Source organism: Pholcus phalangioides, unplaced genomic scaffold, assembly GCF_987345545.1.
Source record: "Pholcus phalangioides strain wild (caught in Gottingen) unplaced genomic scaffold, Ppha-v1.0 ptg000003l_1, whole genome shotgun sequence".
In the NCBI taxonomy this organism is placed as follows: domain Eukaryota; kingdom Metazoa; phylum Arthropoda; class Arachnida; order Araneae; family Pholcidae; genus Pholcus; species Pholcus phalangioides.
Window position 1 is genome coordinate 26948687 of NW_028301596.1, and position 21973 is coordinate 26970659.

The window sequence follows — 21973 nt, forward strand, 5'->3', positions numbered from 1 at the left end:
CTATTTAGCTGTATTTTCTATTCCTTCATTGAAAAAAAATCTTCTCGGACAATAAATAAATTGGGCTTGATCTTGAAAAGACTTTTATTCTTCACTATCTTCTTTACAAATACATTTTCGAAAGGGGTAACAACTTCTGAGAAAATTCTACACCCCTTTTCCCATAAAATAGTACATTGGGTCAGAATGACCCAAACCACAGTTCTAGGTGCTTATAGCTTTGGAATATGGAATGTGGAGAGAATAAAATTTTTATGAATTAATACTCATATGACATCATGAAAAGTCACGAAATTTTTCGTCCATCTGTGCGTAAGTTTTTGAGATAAATGAAAACGGAGTTTGATTTGGGTCAAATTGACCCACTTTGCAATTATAGTGTTAACTCTATTCTTCATTAACAACCTCAAATATTCTACTCGTGACGTGCGATTTCTCTGCTACCAAACTTTTGAAGAAAAAATTGCTCTCTTTCTTTCTTTATGCAGCTGAGGTCTGGGATTCCACACCTCTAGTAACATCAACAAACTTGAATCTATCCAAAATAAATCTGCGGACTTTATTCACAACTGTTGGTTCTCTTTCAGCTCGTTCCGTTTCCAATCTTAAATAAAACCCTCAACGATATTCAAGTAGAAGACGTGGAGGTCCTAAATCTTCTAAGAAATGTATGTGCAAGCAAAGCACCAGGACCAGATGATATCTATTCCAGGGTTCTCAGGGAATGTGCTAATGAATTGTTGGGGCCAGTCGCATAGATATACAGGAGTAGTGTTGCTGAGGGTATCGTCCCAAGGGATTGGAAACTTGCTAATGTTGTTCTGATATTTAAGAAGGGTAGTAGAGAAGCTGTGTCCAATTATCCTCCAGTGAGTTTGACGAGTTCCCTCTCGAAAATTTTGGAAATTATCATCAAAAGGTAGTTTGTGAAGTGGATAGACGAGAATAATGTATTGTCAGATAATCAGCATGGATTCAGAAAGGGAAAGTCATGTGTAACTAACCTCCTTTGCTTCTATGATCACCTGACGAAGGTTTTGGGTAAGGGCAAAAATGTAGATGATGTTTACCTTTATTTCCAGAAGGCATTCGATTGCAGCATTTACACGAGATTGAAATTGGGGGCAACTTGCTGAATTTGATAGAATCGTAGTTAAGAGATAGGTCACAACAAGTTATGGTGAACAGGGAATTCTCTGGTTGGACAGACGTCACAAGTGGAGTTCCTCAAGGAAGTGTCCTTGGCCCCCCATACTTTTTTCACTTTTTATTGATAAACTCGATCAGGGTATCGATGGGATTACTAGCAAATTTGCAGATGATGTGAAGCTAATGAGGGTAATCGGGAATCAAAGTGATAGGGAATCGCTCCAGACCAACTTAAACAGGATTGCAGCATGGGCAAATGAATGGAGCATGACGTTTAGCGTTGATAAGTGCATGGTTGCTCATTTTGGTTCGAACAACCCACGGTTCTCTTACGAGTTGAATGGTGTCACTATCCCAGATGCAACTAGGAACACCGATTTGGGAATTCTTATTGACGATCGGCTTAGGTTTTCTGAACATTGTTCAGCGGTGGTCAAAAAAGCAAATAGAATGCTTGGTCTCATTTTCAAAAAAGTCTCTTCCCGTTCTCCTAAAGTCATTCTTCCGCTTTTTCGAGGCTTAGTTCGTCCTGGACTAGAGTATGCTGTAAGGTTTTGGAGACCATACCTACAGAGGGACATGGACTTGGTTGAAGTGGTGCAGAGAAGAGCTACACGTGTCCCTATTTACACACGGGGCTTGAGTTATGAAGAGAGACTTCATTTTTTGAATATGTTTACATTGGATGAACGCAGGTGTCGAGGAGATATGATCGAAGTGTTCAAAATTTGCAATGGGATGGATAGGATGGACCATGAACTTTTAATACACCGTCAATCGACTGCTTTTACAAGGGGACAATGCGAGGTTACGGTGTCGCAGGGAACATTTCTCTAATAGGGTTGGTAATAAATGGAATAGCTTACTCCCGGAGGTAGTAAATTGTAACACAACTGACACGTTTAAAAAGAAATACGATAAACATGTTGGGGTAAATCGAGAAGCTATCCATACTTAGAATAAGACAACCATAAGTATTCTTTATGGGCATTGTATAATATTTTATCACCTGTATATATTGTTTATCATTTTTATTAATTGCATTTTTAATTGGGTTGCTGTATTTTTGAAATATGACATCCATATTTTTATGGGCATCTTTTTCTCAGCCACCTCGTTGGGCATTTTGCCTGTTGTGGCGTTGTATTTGTATTAGTGGACACCTATTACCTGACACTTTTTGAATTACGTCAACTGGACTCCGGATATGCGATTGATTATTTGACTAAAAGACACTTCTCATTAGCTGTGAAAATTTTTGGTCTCTTCAGTGTCAGGTTCTAATTTGGTACAGAATTTTTCAGATGAGAGACATTTCAATGCAGTTACAAATTTTTTGACAAAAATCGAAATCAACTACAAATACTCAATAGTGGGGATTTGAGGAAAATGCTTGGTAAAATAGTCCAGCATTAACAAATAATGACAGCAGCATCCGGTGCACCCTTCCCATTAGGACTGCTATTGTAGTTGTGTCTGTTTCATTTGAATAATTTCATTACTAACAGATATTTTTTTAATGTGAAGTGAATATTAATTTTTTAATTAAACAAACCTTTGTGAATGAAGTCATACTTTTTGAATCTAAAATTTTGAATAATGAATTCAAAACAATCATTCATACCTGAGGTCTTGATTTACCCGCGGACATAATATTAAAAGTGAAGTTTTAGGCTTAGTTTTATATTGGGCTTGGTAGCCCAGGTCGATAAGATACTCACCTAAATTATCAAAGGATGTTTAGAGGTGCCGCTAGTTCGATACCCAGTTCGTCCTTGTCAGAAAACTTTCCTGACACAGGAAAATTTTGAAACAGTGACATGACCGCAGAAGAAATTGCTAACCCCAGGATGAGTATAAAAACAAGCCTGCCATTTGGAATCAGCAATAAATTGTAGATCCTGGTGTAGTTAGCCTTCGTGTGCAGAAAATGACTGTGGTGCGACAAAAATGATCAAATAATTAATACTATATTATGCTGTACTATTTTATAGGCCTATGAATAGTTTTTCCATGCTTTTTTTATTCTCTTGTCGATTCATGAGATAGGTTCGAATCCTACCTTGTATTATGTTGGTTGATACCAACAAAAGTTTTAATGGAGCAAAATCTTCATGTTATCTTTGTCTTAAATGTGTTCGTGATCATTAAGGATGAAGAAATGTTTCATTTTGGTGAAGAAAGAACAAAATTCATCAAAACAGTCAAAGTCAGTTTGACTTTGTGAAAGTTGAATCATGAGATGCCTTGCATATGATTCATACGTCCTGTTTTATCTGCCTGTCCTGACAATTGATTTAACCTTACTATTCGATGATGGTTTTAGACTAATCCGTGATATCAGGATTTTTCCAAAGAGGAGAAATCTATATTTTGTTTTTTAATGAAAGATCATTTGGTACATATTATAGGTTTCATTTTTTATGTTTAGCTGAAGACTATGTTTTAATGTTGTACGCCTATATCAATTAAGAGAAAAATAGTTATTTTGTCAGTGATGACACATTTTAGCATTTTCTGTTCATTATGATTTTATGCTTTATAAAGCATTTACTGCAAATTAAATTTGAATGTTTTTAATGTTTATTAATATGGTAATACAATTCTTATCTGCATCAGTTTCCTGTAATCAAAGCATTTGGAATTCTGAAGAAAGCAGCTGCCGAAGTCAATAAAGAATTAGGTCTTGATATGAAGATAGCAGAAGCCATATCCCAAGCTGCTGATGAGGTATATATATGTATGTACAGTGAAACCTGTATTAAATGGAAGGTCAAGAGACTGAAATTATTATGCATTCAAGACAGGTTTTCGTTTTATAAAGGTGCACATAAAAATATATGCAGTAATTTATTTCCAACGCTTACAAAACTTGAGTTTTGAGCAGGCATGGGCGGAGATACGGACCCCCCCCCCCCCCAACGTCAAAGGTGGAGTAGACTGATCTAATGTATGTATTCATATATGAATTGTCATCAATCATCATCATCTTGCCCCCCCCCAGCAATAATGACCGTGCCCCCCCCCCCCAAGACTTCCAGGTCTATCTCCGCCTATGTGAGCAGGGTTGTTTGGTTTAAACCTTGGTTTTAACCAAGCGGTTTTTTTTCAAAAAATCAAATAAAAGTGGCCTAAATACCATTTTTTCCTTGAAAAATATCTCATTGAGTCATTCATTAGTCAAAATTTTTCATTTTCGCCACATTTTATATTCTTGGGGTATTACTGATGGTATATTTTTAAATGGTATAAGTGTTTTTTTTTCAAAAAGTCTCATAAAAGTGGCCTGAATATATATTTTTTTTCATATGAAATATCTTAGTTATATACAGAAGCCAAAATTTGTCATTCTTAACACATTTTCTAACCTTTGGCTACATTCTGATGCTTTATCTCTCAGTATTCATGAATAAGGATTACATCACACATCTAAATGTAGTGGTGTATTATCTCACAAGGTTTCTTTTCCCTTCACAAAGCAGCAGCAACAGTAGTGACACCATCATTCTAGAGGCAGGTGGTCCTATAATCCAATAAAGACACCAGATGTCCCTAAAGGACAAAGACTAGTGTACTAGTAGTTACATTACCTCACAGTTATTTTAATTTTCTTTCCGGTAAGAAGTAGCACATCTCCTACTGTATATCTCTTAGTTTTAATATTCAATAGTTGTTTTTTTAATACTTTCACTGTTAGGCCCAGTTAATCAGGGTTCTACTGTATAGTAGTAGTAACAGATTTATGAAAAATAATCAGCTATATATAGGGTGATTATAATTTTTTCCAAAGTTTTTATTCCAAAACTATACAATAAGTACTGGTCAGAATGACTTGAAAATTTGCATGGATACTCCTGAAGCAATGGAAATTTCTTTGGCAAAAGAAAAAAAGTGCAAGTGATGCAAAATGTGCAAGTAGATGATGCTGTATTTGGCCAGCAGTATAATCTATTTAGTGCAACCACATCATTTCGGCACTTCCACAGCATCAGTGTGTGGATAGAACAACCTCTGTCAAGATGCACATTGTAATAGGCTGGCAGCGCCGCCTTTGTTTACAAACACGTACGTTCAAGAGCTCTCTATTTTTTGTGAATATTAGACAAATTTTAACAGGATATTGCATAATAGGGATTATATCCTGAAAAATGTAAGTACCAAGTACATGGAAATTATAAAATTTATGTAAATTTATCAAAATATATAATGTAAACATAAAAAGCACATGTAACAAATTGACAACAAAACAACGATTGTAGTGACATCTGTGAGTCAAAAAGTGAAACATTAAAAAAAAAAAATCGGGAAGTATGGAATGTGAGAACTGTAAAGGTGCCATTGTGGACAAGACTGAGGTATTTCAATGCAAAAAATGTGCTCTGATGCTACACCCGGTTTGTGTAGGAACAAGTGAGAGTGCTTTTAGAAGAATGGCTAAAATAAAAAAAGATGCTTATTTATGCCTCAAGTGTGAAAGTGCTGGTAATTGGAGGTAATCGAAAAAATCAAAGCTGGCTTTGACGACAAACTGGAAAAAATCATTGAGAAACTTCGACAGGAGATGAAAAATTATTTTACTGCTGCAATCGGAAAACTGGCAACAAAACAAGAGGAGCTGAACAAAGACACAGTTGACATAACAAAGGCAATAACTTTTAATTCACAGTCTGTTGAGGATCTCAGGAAAAAGATATGTGAAATTAAATTACATTGATAAGGAAAATAAGGAAATTAAATCAGAAAATCGAAACCTAAAAAAAAGAAGTGAAGGAGCTCAAAATCAGAATAAATGGCATAGAAAACGAGTAGAAAAAACAACATTGAAATAAATGGAGTTCCAGATATGCCTACAGAGAATATCTTAGAAATTGTGAATGTAATAAAACAAGAAATAGGGATACAAGAAAACACAGAAATAGAGAACCTGCATAGAGTACCCACAAGAAATGAAAATAAAAGCAAACCTATAATAATAAGATTTGCAAGTGAACACTCAAGAAATTGTGGATATACAAAAGGCAGTGTCTCAAGAATGGACAGCTGATACAATAAACCCCAACTTCGCATCCAACAGAATATATATATAAATGAACATCTTTCCCAGGAGAGCAAAGGTTTGTTTTTCCTGACCAGAGAGTTTAAAAAGAGCAACGAATTCAAGTATGCTTGGGCAAAAGATGGAAAAATTTTCCTCCGGAGACTTGGTGTGTGTGTGTGAGATAGATAGATAGATATATTGATTCTAGAATCATAAGAATAAGGGATGAGGAAGAGCTCAAAAAGTTGAGTGCTGATGAACAATGGAAATGATATAATAGCAGCAAGAACATTAATATGCTCATCTTGAATATACAAAGTTTAAAATCCAATATTGATAATTTTCTGGTATTTTTGAGGTTGTTACCTCAACATATAGATATTATATGCCTAACAGAAATATGGTTAAAGGAAGGGGAATTATTAAATTATGACATTGTTAATTATGATCATTTGAATGATTATCAAACATATTTTAACTGTAGAACACATAACAAATCAGGGAGGGAGTATGTATATTAATAAATCAATTAAAAGCCTCAAAAAACCTTGCAATTTCATAACTGCTGAAAGCTTATGTATTAACCTGCCAGATTGTGATATTGATATCTTATTACTATATAGATCTCACTCATATACTATTTCACAGTACAATGAGGAGTTGAAGGCCTTTATCTCAAAAACAAAAAAAAGCATGTTAATCACTGGGGATTTAAACATTAATATATTAGAGAATAATAATGAGGTATCAAATTATCTTGACATAATGGCTGTAAATGGCTTCATTGTTTTACAGGAGTCAGTAACCAGAGAACTACATGAAGGTATTTGCATTGATCATGTTTTTTATAGATCAAATAAAAATACTTTACAACAATTCTCTGTACTTAAAACGTACGTTACTGATCACTATCCAATACTTGGTTACATTGATTTTCAAGATCAAAAGAGTATTAAAAATAATAAAGAATACTCCAAAACAAAAATAAATAATACTAAATTTGAAAGATTCATCTCAAATGTATCCTTCGGAAATGTTTTCTCAGAAAAAGAAACCAAACAAATATATAAACGGTTTTCAGATATTATCTCACTTAATTCTAACCTCTGGACAAAAACACAACAATGTAAATGTAATAGAAAAAATGAGTGGATTACTAAAGATCTCATACTGAAGATAAATACTAAAGAAAAGTTAAATAAAAAATATAGGAAATATCCCAACATACTTGCATATGAAAATAAATATAAGAATTATGATAAAATGTTAAAATTTCAAATAAAAAAAGCTAAACAAGAATATCTAAAAAAAAATTTATTGAATGCAATAGACACAAACGAAAGCAATGGAATTGCATAAATACTTTTATACTCAACAAAAATAGCAGAAAACAAATACTCCCAATCCATTATGATCCTAAAAATTTAGCAAATGACTTTAATAAGGAATTCATTGATAGAAACTTGAATACCAATACTATAGGATACACACATCAACATGAAAGTAGATATAATATCGATATACCTACTTTAAAAAAATTGATAAATGATTTAGATGATTTAAATTTTAAAGCAATTGGTTATGATGGCTTAACATCAAAAATGCTAAAAATAATTTCATTCTGTCACATTGAAGTATTAAAACATCTAATTGACTTGTCAATCAAAGAAAGGTACTTCTATGACGAAATGAAATATTCCATTGTTTACCCAATTTACAAAAAAAGATCCTGATAATATGAATAAAACAGACCAATTTCAGTTCTCCCGATTTTTTTCTAAAGTCATATGAACAAACAAGTTGTAAATTTTTCAAATCATAATTTTTTTGCACCAAATCAGTATGGATTTCAACAGAAGAAAAGTACAGAAATGGCAATAATCAAACTTTGTCAATACATAAATACAGGATACAATAATAATAAATATTCTATGATAATTTACCTGAATTTAAAACAAGTATTTGATGATGTTGATCTAAATATATTAACACAAAAGTTGCGTAAAGCTGGTGTTCGAGGAAGTATTCTGGAATGGTTCAAAACTTATTATTGTAGAAGGCAACAGGCAGTCGTCATCAATAAGAAAATAAGCGAATACCTACAGGTTTAAAAGGGTGTCCCTCAGGGATCAGTTTTGGGCCCTACATTATTCTTGATTTATATTAATGACTTCTGTTTGCTGAATCTAAATGGAAAACTTATATCATTCGCTGATGATACAGCTCTTTACGTGGAAGATGACAGCTTTGAGAACCTTATAGAAGAAACAGAAAGAGACCTCAGATACATTAATCAATGGATGACCGAAAACAAACTCGAATTAAACGTACACAAAACCCAGTATCAATGCATTAAAACAAGAAACATAAACTCCAATTTCGAGATCTCCATTAAAATACACACTTGCCAACAACAAACACAACGGAACTGCAATTGTCATGAAATAGAAAGAGTGTACCAATATGAATACCTAGGAGTTATTATACAGGACGATTTAAAATGGAACTTGCAATGTGATAAATTAACTAATAAAATCCGATTTTAGATTTTATATAGTTTTAATTTATAAATTAAAATATTTAATAGATAGAGATTTTTTTAAAGGACATTTTTGCATGGATTTATTCAATTATAACCTATGGATTATGTGCCTGGGGTGGGGCTTACCTAACCAATATTACGAAATTAAATAACACAACAAATCAAGAACACTAATAATACAAACATGTAACATGTACGATAACAATATCAATTGCCATACATTGGACATTAGACAGCTATACATTTACAGACTTATAAATTTTGTGTTCAAAAACAATAACACTGGTTAAAGCGGAAAACAAACAGAACTTCGGCAAGAATCAAACATGAATTTGAAGTCCCAAAAACAAATAAACACCTTTTTCAAAAATGTTTCTCGTTTACTGCTCCAAAAATAATTAATTCATTTCAGTCGACAGCTCATAATCGTAACAATAAATACGATGCTTTCATGTACGCAAAAAAGCGTACAAAATTACGAAAATATATTTTAAGATTGTTTTCATAAAATACAATATAAATAATGACATCAATGGGAAATATTGGAATAATTTAATCGCAGCTGAAGTAAACAAACATTTTTTATGATGTCATTGTACAAAAAAAAAAATAATTAAATAAATAAAAAGGGTATATGTATGTGTGTGTGTATATATGTATCTCTATGAGCATGTACGTAGTCATGTGAGTATGTATGTGTATATATGAAGGTATTGTGAAACGAAAAGGAAAATTCATTTCATAGACTAATTATTTATACAAGAAATATTGGAATTCATCAATTTCAGATCTCATAATTCAAATTTTTAAACTGCATAAATTTTTGAAATATTCATATATTATTACATAACATTTATTAACATAATGTACGGTACTTAGAAAATGGCAGCAAAATATAATATTTAATCCATAGAGTTGCCTGGAAGGACGTTATGTCCCTTGGGGTCCAATATGACTATTTATTGTGTTCATGTGTTGTTCTTGCTATGTGGTTTTGTTCTGTCTTTTATATGTATTTTGTGTTTGTTTTTGCAAATAAAAAAAAAAAATACCAGCAAAGCAGCTGCTGAAGACCCATTTTAACAATAACAGGATGACACAACACTTGACCAGCCATCAGATCACCTTAACCCTTGCAACTTCTGGCTGTGGGGGGTACCTCAAACTGTTATGAACAGTGGTCGGATCGCAAACTTTGGTGAATTGCAAGCTCGAGTGCATCCCCTATACGTTAGAAGTTGAATATTAATATGGGGGCGCGTTTGGTTTATAATAAAGGTGAATTGCAAGCGCATCCACATCATGACCATGGCATACTTTGATGTGTTGTTGAACAAGAATTTTTATGCTTTCACCTCATAGCTAGAACAACAGGCACAAATGTTGACAACATTTTAAACATTTCTTGAGTAAGTTGTAGTTATTTGTTCAATTACTTAGTTTTTTTGTGATGTTTCCATGAATTATGAAATCGTGCAGTGTTATAATTAAGTTATCATTTTGCCATGACTGGCTATTGTTTCCATTCTGCAATCAAATTTCCCAAATGTGTTGGATGATGTCATTAATTTTACATTTTTAAGTAAAATTTCATTTTTTCCCCTTTACCAAATGAAATTCTATTTCTTCAGGAATATTCATGTCAATTTTCAAGTCATTCTGACACAATTGTTCTTTTTTTTTTTACAGTGTTTTGAAATCAGAACCTTAGATATAATCACCCTGTATATCGTAAATCATTGCTAATTAATCTGCATTATTTATGCTTCATTAAATGCATTATATTCACCTAATTTTTATTATAGTTTTTGCAAAATAGCTTCCTAATTAAGCATTCTGAAAATAACTGGAGAAAACATCTTTATATTATATATAATTAATAACATTAAAAGAATTTTCAAACACAAAGTAATTCATTGAGTAAAGCAAAAAATAATTATATTGCAAAAGTTTGTTTTTGTTAATTAATCAATAAATATTTCTTACATTTAAATATGGGAAGTGTTAATTACATTAATAAACATTTTATTTTATTTAATTATTTTAGAAGTTTGAATGATTTTTCAGAAATTTTATTGTTTTTGATGTTAATACTCCTTGTTTTGAGACCATCACCCCAACTTCTATAAACCAATGAGTGTTAAAGAGACATGCATATTATTATTTTGAATTTTTTTCATGTTTGCTGTTTCAAATAACTACAATTGAAATTTCATATTTAATGCGTGAATAATTATACTTCAGTATAAAACTTCCTCCTGAATAGCAGTAAAATGATCACTTACTTTTGTCAAAAATGAAATTTTTTTAATAGTGAAACCTTGACATAACGATATTATATGGACCAAAAAAAATCATTGTTGAAGGATTATTGTTACATCGAGAGGCAAAATTATCCTTATGGGTGAGGGAATTTATGCTGTTATCTTTTCTACATGGACAATACCATCGTAGAATGCACTTTTATGTATGAAGTGCTGTAAAAAATTGTAATTGATTAATTTATTATAAACATTTATCAAGATGCATTGCCCCTGTAAAGACATTTGCCACATTGCACTTTCTTGTCTTACACAGAAAGTAGCAATACCAATAACTTATTTTAACTGTCGTTGATTTTTAGAGCAAAATATTGACGTTATCAAATGCCTTCAGATGAAGTAAAACAAGTGACGAGTCAAAGTTAAAATTTAATTCAAAATGATTTTGAGCAAAATATAAAAGAATATTCTTATAGAGGGATTTATTGTAGTAAAGGATATCATTATATCGAGTATCGTTGTAGTGAAGTTTCATTGTATTTCAAAACAAAAATTGAGAAATTACATTCATTTTTAAAAAACAGTGATAATGAGATCAACAACCATTAACGTTTGTGAAAAAAAGATTCTAGGTGGTGGCCATCTCTACATTGAATGAAAATCTCTGGATAAGCCAAAGCATGGTATCTCTAAGTTGTGAACAATAATTCAGTCTTCCTTTCCCGTAATTATCAAACTTTTTCTAGAAAATAGGAGGAGTGTTATCTAACAAAAGTCACCATTTCCATCATAAACAAGCTTTTACTAAATCTTGAATAGTAAATCTGCTTCCTCTCAAGCCCGCTCCCAGAACAAGTTCAGATAGATAATAGGCATTCATCGTTTTTGCAAGAAGTGAAACAGTTCACCTAACAAAAAGGGGATCAGAACGATTTCCTCTCATCCGAAGGAAAAAAACTTGCACAAAAATTCATTCCATTTCATCCATTTTAGCAGGGTTTCTATCTATGAATATACTAAAATTTAGTTTATTCGTCAAAAGACATATTTAATATGCATTCCGTTTCTGGGTTAGACAGTTTTTAAAAAGGCTTCTTAATATTGAAAAGCATTAATTATTCACTAGACTATATATTTGTTCCGCTTAAGATGTAATGTTATCTTTCAGGTATTGTTATCACTTTTGCAAAGTACAGATTATATCATATGGACCAATATCATAACATGAAGAAAAATTCTTCATAGTTATCAACATGGTTTGACAAATCCCAGGCGTGCAGTCCTTACAACTTGCAACCAGTTTTGGCATCTCTATGTGATTAATAAATTGTAGTCTACACAAAATTTCCTGATTTCATGACAGTGTCAGAGATGCTGCTGTACTCTAATTTACGGGAGTTATTGGCAAAATCTGGGTCCTTTGTGAAAGTGGGTGCCTTTCAAAAGAAATTAGCCCCCCCCCCCCCAATCATTCACTGGTATCTGAATTTTTCCCAGCATGGCCCAGGTCTTTGATTATCTGCTTATATCTTTTCATTGAGACACAGCGATAGGCCATGTTCTGAGGAGGAGGTATCTCTTTGAATGAAATAAATAATTCATTTTTAAAAACATGTTCTATCTAAACATTCATTGAAAAAAAAAGATGAATTTACCAGCTTATAACTCGGTTCCTTTACTTTCATTGTCTACTAGTAGAAAAAGCTTGCAAAGAAGACCATTAGGATTGAGAATTTAACATATGGAATTTAACAAATTTTAATAAATCTAAAATAAATATACAGTCGATCCTGCTTAGAATGTTCCCATTTAGAACGTTTTAGTATGACTTACTTTCGTAATCCCAACTCTAAGTAATTCTCATTAAGAATTCCAGTTTAAAGCTCTTTCCTACTTACAATGTTTTTTTTTGAAAAATTTTATTAGTAGGATCCACTATAATTAAAAGTTAGAGGCACGCATTTACATATTTACATATAAATCAATCTAAAAATTTCCTTCTGAGTAATTTCGTTTTAAAAAACCTTAGCTATTTTAATTATATGTTGTGATTCAATTTTAAACAAATGAGATCCTGACACTTTTATCTTCTGATTAGCTATTCATAATAAATCCTTGCAAAGTGATTTCCTGGTTTTTTTTCTTGCAAAGCGATTTTCTTTTCCCTCCCTGACTGATCTGTGACCATTGAACTCCCACATATTTCCACCTGAATATAGGAGCTATGTCAGATTTGTATTGGTGAAATTCAGTAGTGTGCTTGTGGGTGTATATGCCCAGCATTAGGTGTGTTTTATGTTCAGTTGGTGATATCTATCTAGGGCATCAACAAGATAATCTCTCAAACAGGGCAAGCACACATTTTTCCCCCCTCCCCCGTATAATGTAAAAGAAGCCGTTATAAAGAGGAAATTCAGCGTCCTCCTTTAGTCCAGAGCCCAATGCACTAGAACCACCTCCCCCCCCCCATCCCAGTTGCAGCCCTGCATCTATCCTCCAAACTGGTAATGCATGCATTTGAAGTTTAATGTATACATAGAGCTTTTTTTCCAAAGGAATAGATAACTCAAAATTGGGAATCTTAGAAAATCATATTTTATTAATCCAATTATCACTGCACAATCGCTGGTTCAAAACCCGGATTTTTACCAAAGGTGAAATCTTGGGGAGGGGTACAGGATCCCGTGCCCTTCTCTCACAACCAAAAATTAAAAATATTTTTGTATTTAATTAAAATATTGGGAAAAAAAATTTCTTATACAGTAAAACCTGCCTTTAGCGGAACCTGTATTAAGTGGAAACCTGTCTTCAATGGAAAAAAATCGTGGTCCAGTGATTTCAATGCTAAAAACATTAAAAAACTGTATTAAACAAAACTGGTCTAATGCGGAAATGGAAAGGAAAATCGCACCCTTTAACAGAAAATTTCACAAATACTGGGAATGTTTGGCAACCAATAGACCAAAGGATCATACAAAGTATTGAAGTGCTCCACCAAAATTTAGCCCAATCTATGCTTGCAAATGTGAGTTTGTTTCTGTACTTAATACTGTGGTTCAGATAAGTCATATGTAATAAAGCAGTTTCTTTCTGAAATTGTAGCAAATTTTTTCGGAAAAGCAGGCTCTTCTACGGGAGAAATCAGTATAAGGGTTGAATTTACAAAATATGCAAGCTGTCTGCATTCCGTGATCATAAGGCTCAGCAAGGCCAAAAATAATTAGAGACAAAGAGCAACTGCCCTGATGGCAAAATTCAGGGGGTAGAAAATTTTAGGTGTTCACAAAAACACTGTTATAAAATCATTGAATTTTACAGTGGTAGGGGCAGCAAAATCATGTTCTTTCTCTTCTCACAAAATTCTTAGTTATGGGCCTGATGCTGAGGATTACATAAGCATATACGATAATGTACAAACTGAACTTGACACGACAAATATTGACACCCTAATTGAAAATTTTTGAGGAAGTTGAAAAGAACATAAGTGTCGTTATTTTGGAAGAAAAACATTGAGGTCGGAATTTTGTACAGATACCATCAAAATCTAAATAGTAGTTAGTAATTATAGACTAATTATTTATTTATTTTATCAATATTTAAATTATTCATTTCACCTTAGATTAATTAATTTTTATTTTACTTCAATTACATACGAGACCATTACAAAATTTTACAAATTATATCAGTTGAACTTTTATTAAGCGGAAACCCGTGTCCAACGGAAAACTTCTCGGTCTCTTGCGATTCCGTTGAAGACAGGTTTTACTGTACTTTCTATATGACATTGATATTTGATATGGGCATCTTTTTCTCAGCCTCCTCGATAGGTATTTTGCCTTTTATGGCGTTGTATTTGTGTTTTCTGTTAATTTAAAATTATTTTTGAACATTAGTGTCCCAAACTTTCTTTAAAGAATTAGATACTTATGCCTCTCCAAAAGCCAATTCTGCATGATTTTCGTGGTGCGAAACAATAACTACCACATAGCAGCTAGCTGTGGATATTCAAGGTAGAGATTTTACAGATTTGGTTTTTTTTTCAACTATCTCGGGAAAATTTTTACAATTTGAATTGGCGTCCCAATCCTTTAAGATTAAAAAAAAATAGGCATTTGCAATCTTACAAGAACAAGGTGAATTTACCCTGTATATACACTGTCTTTGAATGCTGTAGAAAATACCGTAATTTCAAATATGTAACTGTAGAGGAGTTAGCCCACAGGGGAATAGAAACTTGGAAATTTTAAAATTCAGTATAGATGTCAGATGCAACCAGATATCTGTCATCTTATTCTTCAACAACCAGTGTGTATATCAATACAGTACAGTAAAATGTTTCATTTGTACTTCGAAGTTGTAAAACAACTTTTTCAAGGTTGCGCAGTCATGATAGACTAGAAAGAAGGAAAGAAAAGTAAGGGGAAAAAAAAGTTTTTTCCCTATTACTAAAGGGGGAGGTTTTCCTCTTTTTTTCTTATTGGAATTGGGAAAGAACGCGTCCTTTTCTGGGTATTTGAAGTACTGTAGTGCGTCATTGCTATCTCTGGGTATATGATATATATATGACAGTGTGATATGTATATGATAGTGTGTGACATATCTTTTACATAGGTAAAGGATATAATGTCCTGGGAAAGTAAAAAAAAAAACATTGAGGACAGTTTGTCTTGAGATTTAAATTATTCTTGGCTCCTGAGGAATTAAGAGGCTGGCACCTGAATTTTTTCTTTTTTTTTGATTCATCTACCCCTGATCATCATTACTTTTTTTTATCAATTTTTTTTTTTTGTTGGAATATTTTTTTAGAATATTTAACCTAATTATAACTAAATATTTCTTTTTCTCTGTAAGTTATCGCTATCATAAGAGTATGTTAGGTGGTTATAGGTGTACTCTACCTTCTTCCCCATGTTGACAAATATTTCTATACTCAGTTCACAATATCCTAATTGGGCCACCACTATGGTTCATGTGCACGTGGAGTTGCCTTTTGCAATGAACTTCCTACAGTGAATTCAAATTTAGCTTGATTATAATCACATGCTTTATTAGCAAGGTGTGAAAAGGTGAAGAGAGAGAATCACTACAAGCTACCATTTATGGCAGCTTGCTTTACTTACCCTACTTTTTTTTCGTAGAAAAATATGAACTAAAACAACCAGCATTAAGTAGGTTATCTTAAAACTTCTGACTTGCATGCCAATGACATGCAAAAATCTGTTATCAGAAAAATGATTGTTATGTGAAACACATCAGTGCAGTTTTCATTTGTGTAATTTAATTTTCCTGATTTTTTCATCAAATATTTATCATAGGTGATTGATGGCACTCTTCATGAACATTTTCCATTGGTTATATGGCAGACTGGATCTGGTACACAAACTAACATGAATGTAAATGAAGTAATTTCTAATAGAGCTATAGAAATTTTAGGTGGGGTTCTTGGAAGTAAAAGTCCTGTTCATCCAAATGATCATGTGAATAAAAGCCAGGTATATTTATCCCAAAATTTTTGTTATTTAAACAGAAATTAAAATAATGTTTAAAGTATATACCGGGTGAAAACTTAACTCTGTTCCACCTCAAATAACTCGTAAACCCTTAGCTATAGAAACATACTTTCAATTCGAAGAAATATTTTAATAACTTGCCGCATCTCTCATAGATGCATCATCTATTTTATGAAAGACTGCATATGTGCTGAGATACAAAATGTAATTTTTATACAGTCCCCTCAACTTCCAATTAGAAAGTTGTTCCTTCCATGAGCCTTTAGCCGGGTCACTACTTAATTGGGAGACTCCAACAATATATTGTTCCCATATATATATTTTTTTAATCAGAAGTTATTTTTTTATATTTGCATAACTGGTACTTTAACTGAGCTTAATAAAATACAAACTAGACTGCTTAAAAAATTGAAGGCGTATTCAAAATTCATGTAAACTTAAAATTCATTACTTAGTTAAAATCATATACCGAATTATTCAATTAAAAACAAAAATTAGCATTATTAACGTTATTGTCATAGCGCTGCCTGCAGCATGACTGACTAGATAAGATATTGTAAGTGTGGCGAAAAAAAACAAAAAGGCAATCATGGAATCGCAGCATACACATTTACAAACAATTCTGTTGCCAATGAAAAGAAACTTCTGTAAAAATATAATATTAGTTTGTAATGTAAATAAACAGCGCCACAAGCCAAATAAAAAATCTATGCTTCCAAGTGCAATATTCGGGGAAATAATTGTTGTGAAAACTACAACAACTACGAACTAAAAAACTGTGGTCAGTGCCGTCCATCTTCTGTTGTTTACCTTCCTACTTGCCGGTCCATGATGTTTTGCCGCTCTGATTATGACCACATTTAATCATATTATGTAATAGTTTTTTTGTCACATTAAAGTATGCTATTTTCCTACAATATGCTGATCAATACAATTCCGCTTATCGGCTCCACCACTTCTTAAAAATACAACAATAATGTAATAAAAAAATTTAAAATGTAGGGTAAGAACCATATATATATATGAAGAGTAAAATAAGCTTCTTTGTTGGTTTATGTAGTACTTTCCTTCATTTTCAGCGATTCTTGAGTTCAAATATCTAAGCAAATATTTCCACTTGGAAGAATAGAATTTATTTGTTGGACTTGGGACAGAGTAACAATTTTCTAATTAAAAATTAGAGAACAGGGGGATCACACATATAAAAAAAAATTGTATCTCTGTACATATACGGTCCTTAGTAAAATAAATGGTGCACCTAACATTGACACATTATTTAATATTTGTTTTTATTGAAAATAAGTTTCTGTAGCCAATGGTTTGTGAGTAGAAAAAGATGTAATTATTCCTTTCTACAACATATCAAAGATAGACTTCAGATGTTCTTTGGGCAATAGTGCCCGAGATACTTTTTGGAAAGAAAAGTTTAGTGTTTCCACAGGGAATCAAACCTGGTCCTCTTGCATACCGAGCAAGTGAGTTGTCTTGTACAACAAGACAGCCTTCTCTTTTCTGAGTAAACAACACGATGGCAGCATAATGTGCCCTAGATGGTGACAGTAGAGTCAGTGAAACAGATTCGAGTTTTCATCCTTTATATATAAATATTCAATTGACATTAACTTTTTTTCTGTGTTTTCTCTCAAATATTTCATAAATATCAAGTGTTTGTCAACTGCCATGGGCTATGATAGTGTATTAATTTAATTATACTTTTATTTCTCAAGGCCTTCTCACAAATAATGGTATTGGTTTGTTGTTGCTAAAAACATTCAGAGATAGCCCTCTCTGTTCTAATCGGCAAAACCTAGGTCCTTTTTGAGTAGAATTGAGTCCATCTCAAAGAAAATCGGTTTTCCCCATCACATAGCAGCCAAGTCTCTCATATTTCCAGGAGGCTCCAGAATTTCTTCTCCATCTTTCAGAAAACCGAAAATTTATTTTGTAAAGTTCAAGAAGAAAAAGGCAGAGGAGAGACAGAAGTTGCGAGAAAAGAAAAGAACGAATTGAGACATTCTCGAAAAAGTTAGATTAGTGTGAAAGTTTGTACCGAAGAGACATGACGGTTCTTTGGGAATGTTGGATAATAAATGAAATGAAGTGTTTTTTTCTTTTGGGAGTCTAGAACCAAGTTATTTCCTCCCCGAATCGTAGTAGAAGTAAGCCAAGGGCCTACGACCGATAAGAAGTCGGAGGAAAGTTTTGTGCAGTCGGTAGGGTAGGATCGTGGCTTCAACGACTCGAGACTATTAGCTAAATTAGAAGAGGGGTGCCCTAGCCATGGTGGAACCACCCCTGAGCTCCCACGCTGTTTTTTTCTCGTGAAGTCAACCCGACTACGGTACTGAGAGGGGCAATCCTGCCTAGGGAAGAGAAGCAAGTATTGTGCGGCTATATAGAGACAATAAATAAAGATGGCGTATTTGGCAAAAGGGAACAAGGAAGATCTTGAGACCATGGCCACCAACTTGGGGGCAGAAGTCTGACCGGAGTTCAACTTAATGCAATTATTGAGTGCCATAAAAGAGAGAAGAGATGGCGATGAAAGAGCGGTGTAGACATAGAGAGTTGGAGGAGCGGCTTAGAGAAAAGGAGATGGAACATGAACTGGAAAGACTGAGGATCGAGACAGGAGCCAGAAGAAAGGAGGATAATCAGACAGGGCGCTGCAGCACTCTCAGCTGTGATTTCCAGAACATGATGTAAAAGTTCAGGATGGAAAAAGACAAGTCTGTACCTGGTGCTGTTCGAGCGGCAAGCTCATTGCGTGGCCCTGGCATGGGAAAACTGGTTAACTGAACTCTTGGGACTTCTTCCCTACGGAATGAACCAGTTAATTTCTCGCGAGCTGGAAGAGCAAGTGCAGGACTATAATCAAGTTAAAGAATTATTTTCTTGAGATTCAAACTCGCTGCAGAGAAGTTCCAGCATATGTTTTCTTCGTGCCACAGTAGCTGCTGCTGCACAATGCAACGCTACCGGATAGCGTCATGCATTGGCCTGGGGGGATCAGATAGTAATGCCGACGCCCTGTCACGGTAGCCATTGAGAAACCGAGTTATGCTCTTGAAGTATCATCATTTAAAAAATGATGAATGTGCTTTTCGATGATAGGACGAGTAAGGTACAGGAGAAAAGGGGTTGGAAAAGAGGCAGAGGAGAGACGGAAGTTAGGAGAAAAGAAAAGGGAATGAATTGAGACATTAGAAAAAGTGAGATTAGTGTGAAAGTTTGTATCGACAGTTTGTTGGGGATGTTGGATAATAAATGAAATAAAGTGTTTTTTTCTTTTGGAAGTCTAGAACCAAGTTATTTCATCCCCGAATCGTAGTAGAAATAAGCCGAGGACCTACGACCGATAAGAAGTCAGGGGAAAGTTTACTTATTTTATCTCCCGAATTTTGACGGTGATTGTGAAAAATCCCAATTTTTGAGTTGGAGGGAGAATTTATTCCTAAAGAAAAAAGAATTTCTTTTTTTTTTATTCCCGGAAATGATGCCGCAAGCCATAATTGTCGCTGTTGCATCAAATCACAAAAACAAAATTTCATTTTTTTAGGGGGAAGCTGAAATTCACAGAGCAGCCAACGTCTATTCAGTCTTTTTTTCAACATAGAAAATTGGTGAGATAACTATGTCCTGTTTTGGGGCTGACAACAATTTTTTCTGTTCCTTCATTGAAAAAAAAGATAATCTCCTTTATTAAATTGACTGTGAAAGACCTTTATTCTTCGCTATCTTCATTAGAAAGGGTAACCGCTTCCAAGAACATTCTATCCCCCTTTTTCCCTTATAGAACAGTTTATAGAACATATGTTGAGTCAAAATAACCCAAACCATGGTTCTAGGTATAAGTGCGAATAGCTCTGAAATGTGAAGATAATAAAAATTTTCATGAACTAATATTCATACGATATCATGAAAAGTCACAAAATTTTTTATCATCATATATCCCAAATAAGAAGTTTGATTTGGGTCAATTTGACCGAAATCAGACTTCGTTTTCATTTATCTCAAAAATGTAAGCGCAGATGATAAAAAAATTTTATGATTTTTCATGATATCATATGAATATTAGTTCATGAAAATTTTATTCTCTTCGCATTTAGTGTTTCAGAGCTATGAGCACTTATACGTAGAACCGCGGTTTGGGTCATTTTGACCCAACATACTATATAAAAGGGAATGTATACTTTTCTTGAAAGTGCTTACCCTTTCTAAGGGTAATGAAGATAAGGAAGAATAAAGGATATTCAAGGTCAAGGTGCCAATTTATTGTCCGAGGAGATTATATTTTTTGCAATGAAGGAACCACAAGTAGAGCTAAATATTTTTTCCTTTGTAAATTTGAATACCTGATATTCTGACTCAAGAATGGTTTTGGGAAAGTAAAAGCTTAACTCCAGAAAAAACATGTAGCTGAAATTTCTGTACGCAAGCGATGTCACAGTAAAAGAATAAAATTCTGGTTTGTGCCAAATATGTTTTGAATGGATTTTCATGATGCAACTGATCGAAGAATTTGGGAACAAAGGAAGAAATGAGGCAACAAGCATAATGAAACACTACAGTTGCATGAAACATAGCTACTGGAATACAATGAAAATATAATGAAATATGAAATGAAAATAATGAAAATTTATTAAGGAAGATACTTGCCACACACACACTCACTCACACACTCTCTCTCTCTCCCTCCCTCCCCCCCCCTCTCTCACACACACACACAACATTCAGTAGAGTGTGAGCCATTTCATTGATTTTGAAATATGTCACTGAAGCTGACCTGTAAATATTTCTGGGTCAATTGAGTACTCTGAAACTGTGCCGCAGTGATCTGTAAATTTTCCGCGGGTCACCTAAATGATCTAGGAATGTGCTGCAGCACACTTAAAGACTAGAACTGTGGCGCAGGTTACTTGAGTGATCTTTAAAAGTTTCATGGGTCGATGGAGTGTTCTGGAACTGTGCCGCCATGATCTGTAAATATGCTGCGACATATTTGCTCATCAGAGAATGTGCCACGGGTAACTTGAATGACGTGTAAATGTACACGGGTTACTTGAATGACGTGTAAATGCACACGGGTCACTTGAGTGGTCTAGAACTCTGCCGTGAGTCACTTAAGTGTAGATGAACAATATCACAGGTTACTCTAGTGATCTAGGAATGCACCACAGGTCACTTAAGTGAAGTGGAACAGCAGCTTGTGTAACTTAAGTAATCTGGAACTGTGACGCTTGCCACTTGAATTACCTAAAACTGCTGCAGGTTCTCTCGAATGATATGGAAATATGTCGCTTAGTTCATTTTTTGCAGAATCAGGTTTGAAGCTGTAGGCCTCAACAGATGACTCCGGGACCACATTCTATGGCACCTAGGCAGGTTTTTTTCTTCCTCTGAAAAGCGCGAGGGAAAATGAATCACGATCATTAATTAGACTTTTAAAGTAACAGTAGAAATTTGATTAATT

The 21973-nt window shown here is 33.7% G+C and overlaps 1 protein-coding gene across 10 annotated transcripts in view; it reads left to right on the plus strand.

Annotated features, from left to right (window-relative positions):
* The window catches only part of LOC149088346 (fumarate hydratase, mitochondrial-like), a 152944-nt gene that overhangs the window by 41866 nt on the left and 89105 nt on the right, over window positions 1–21973 (plus strand). For 7 of the 10 annotated variants that reach the window (XM_089247307.1, XM_089247317.1, XM_089247303.1 and 4 more), the window contains 2 exons: window positions 3769–3879; window positions 16306–16482. In XM_089247307.1, the coding sequence (XP_089103433.1) occupies window positions 3769–3879; window positions 16306–16482 (288 nt within the window). The remainder of the gene's footprint in view (window positions 1–3768; window positions 3880–16305; window positions 16483–21973) is intronic. The other 3 variants (XM_089247327.1, XM_089247331.1, XM_089247334.1) reach the window with 1 other exon arrangement.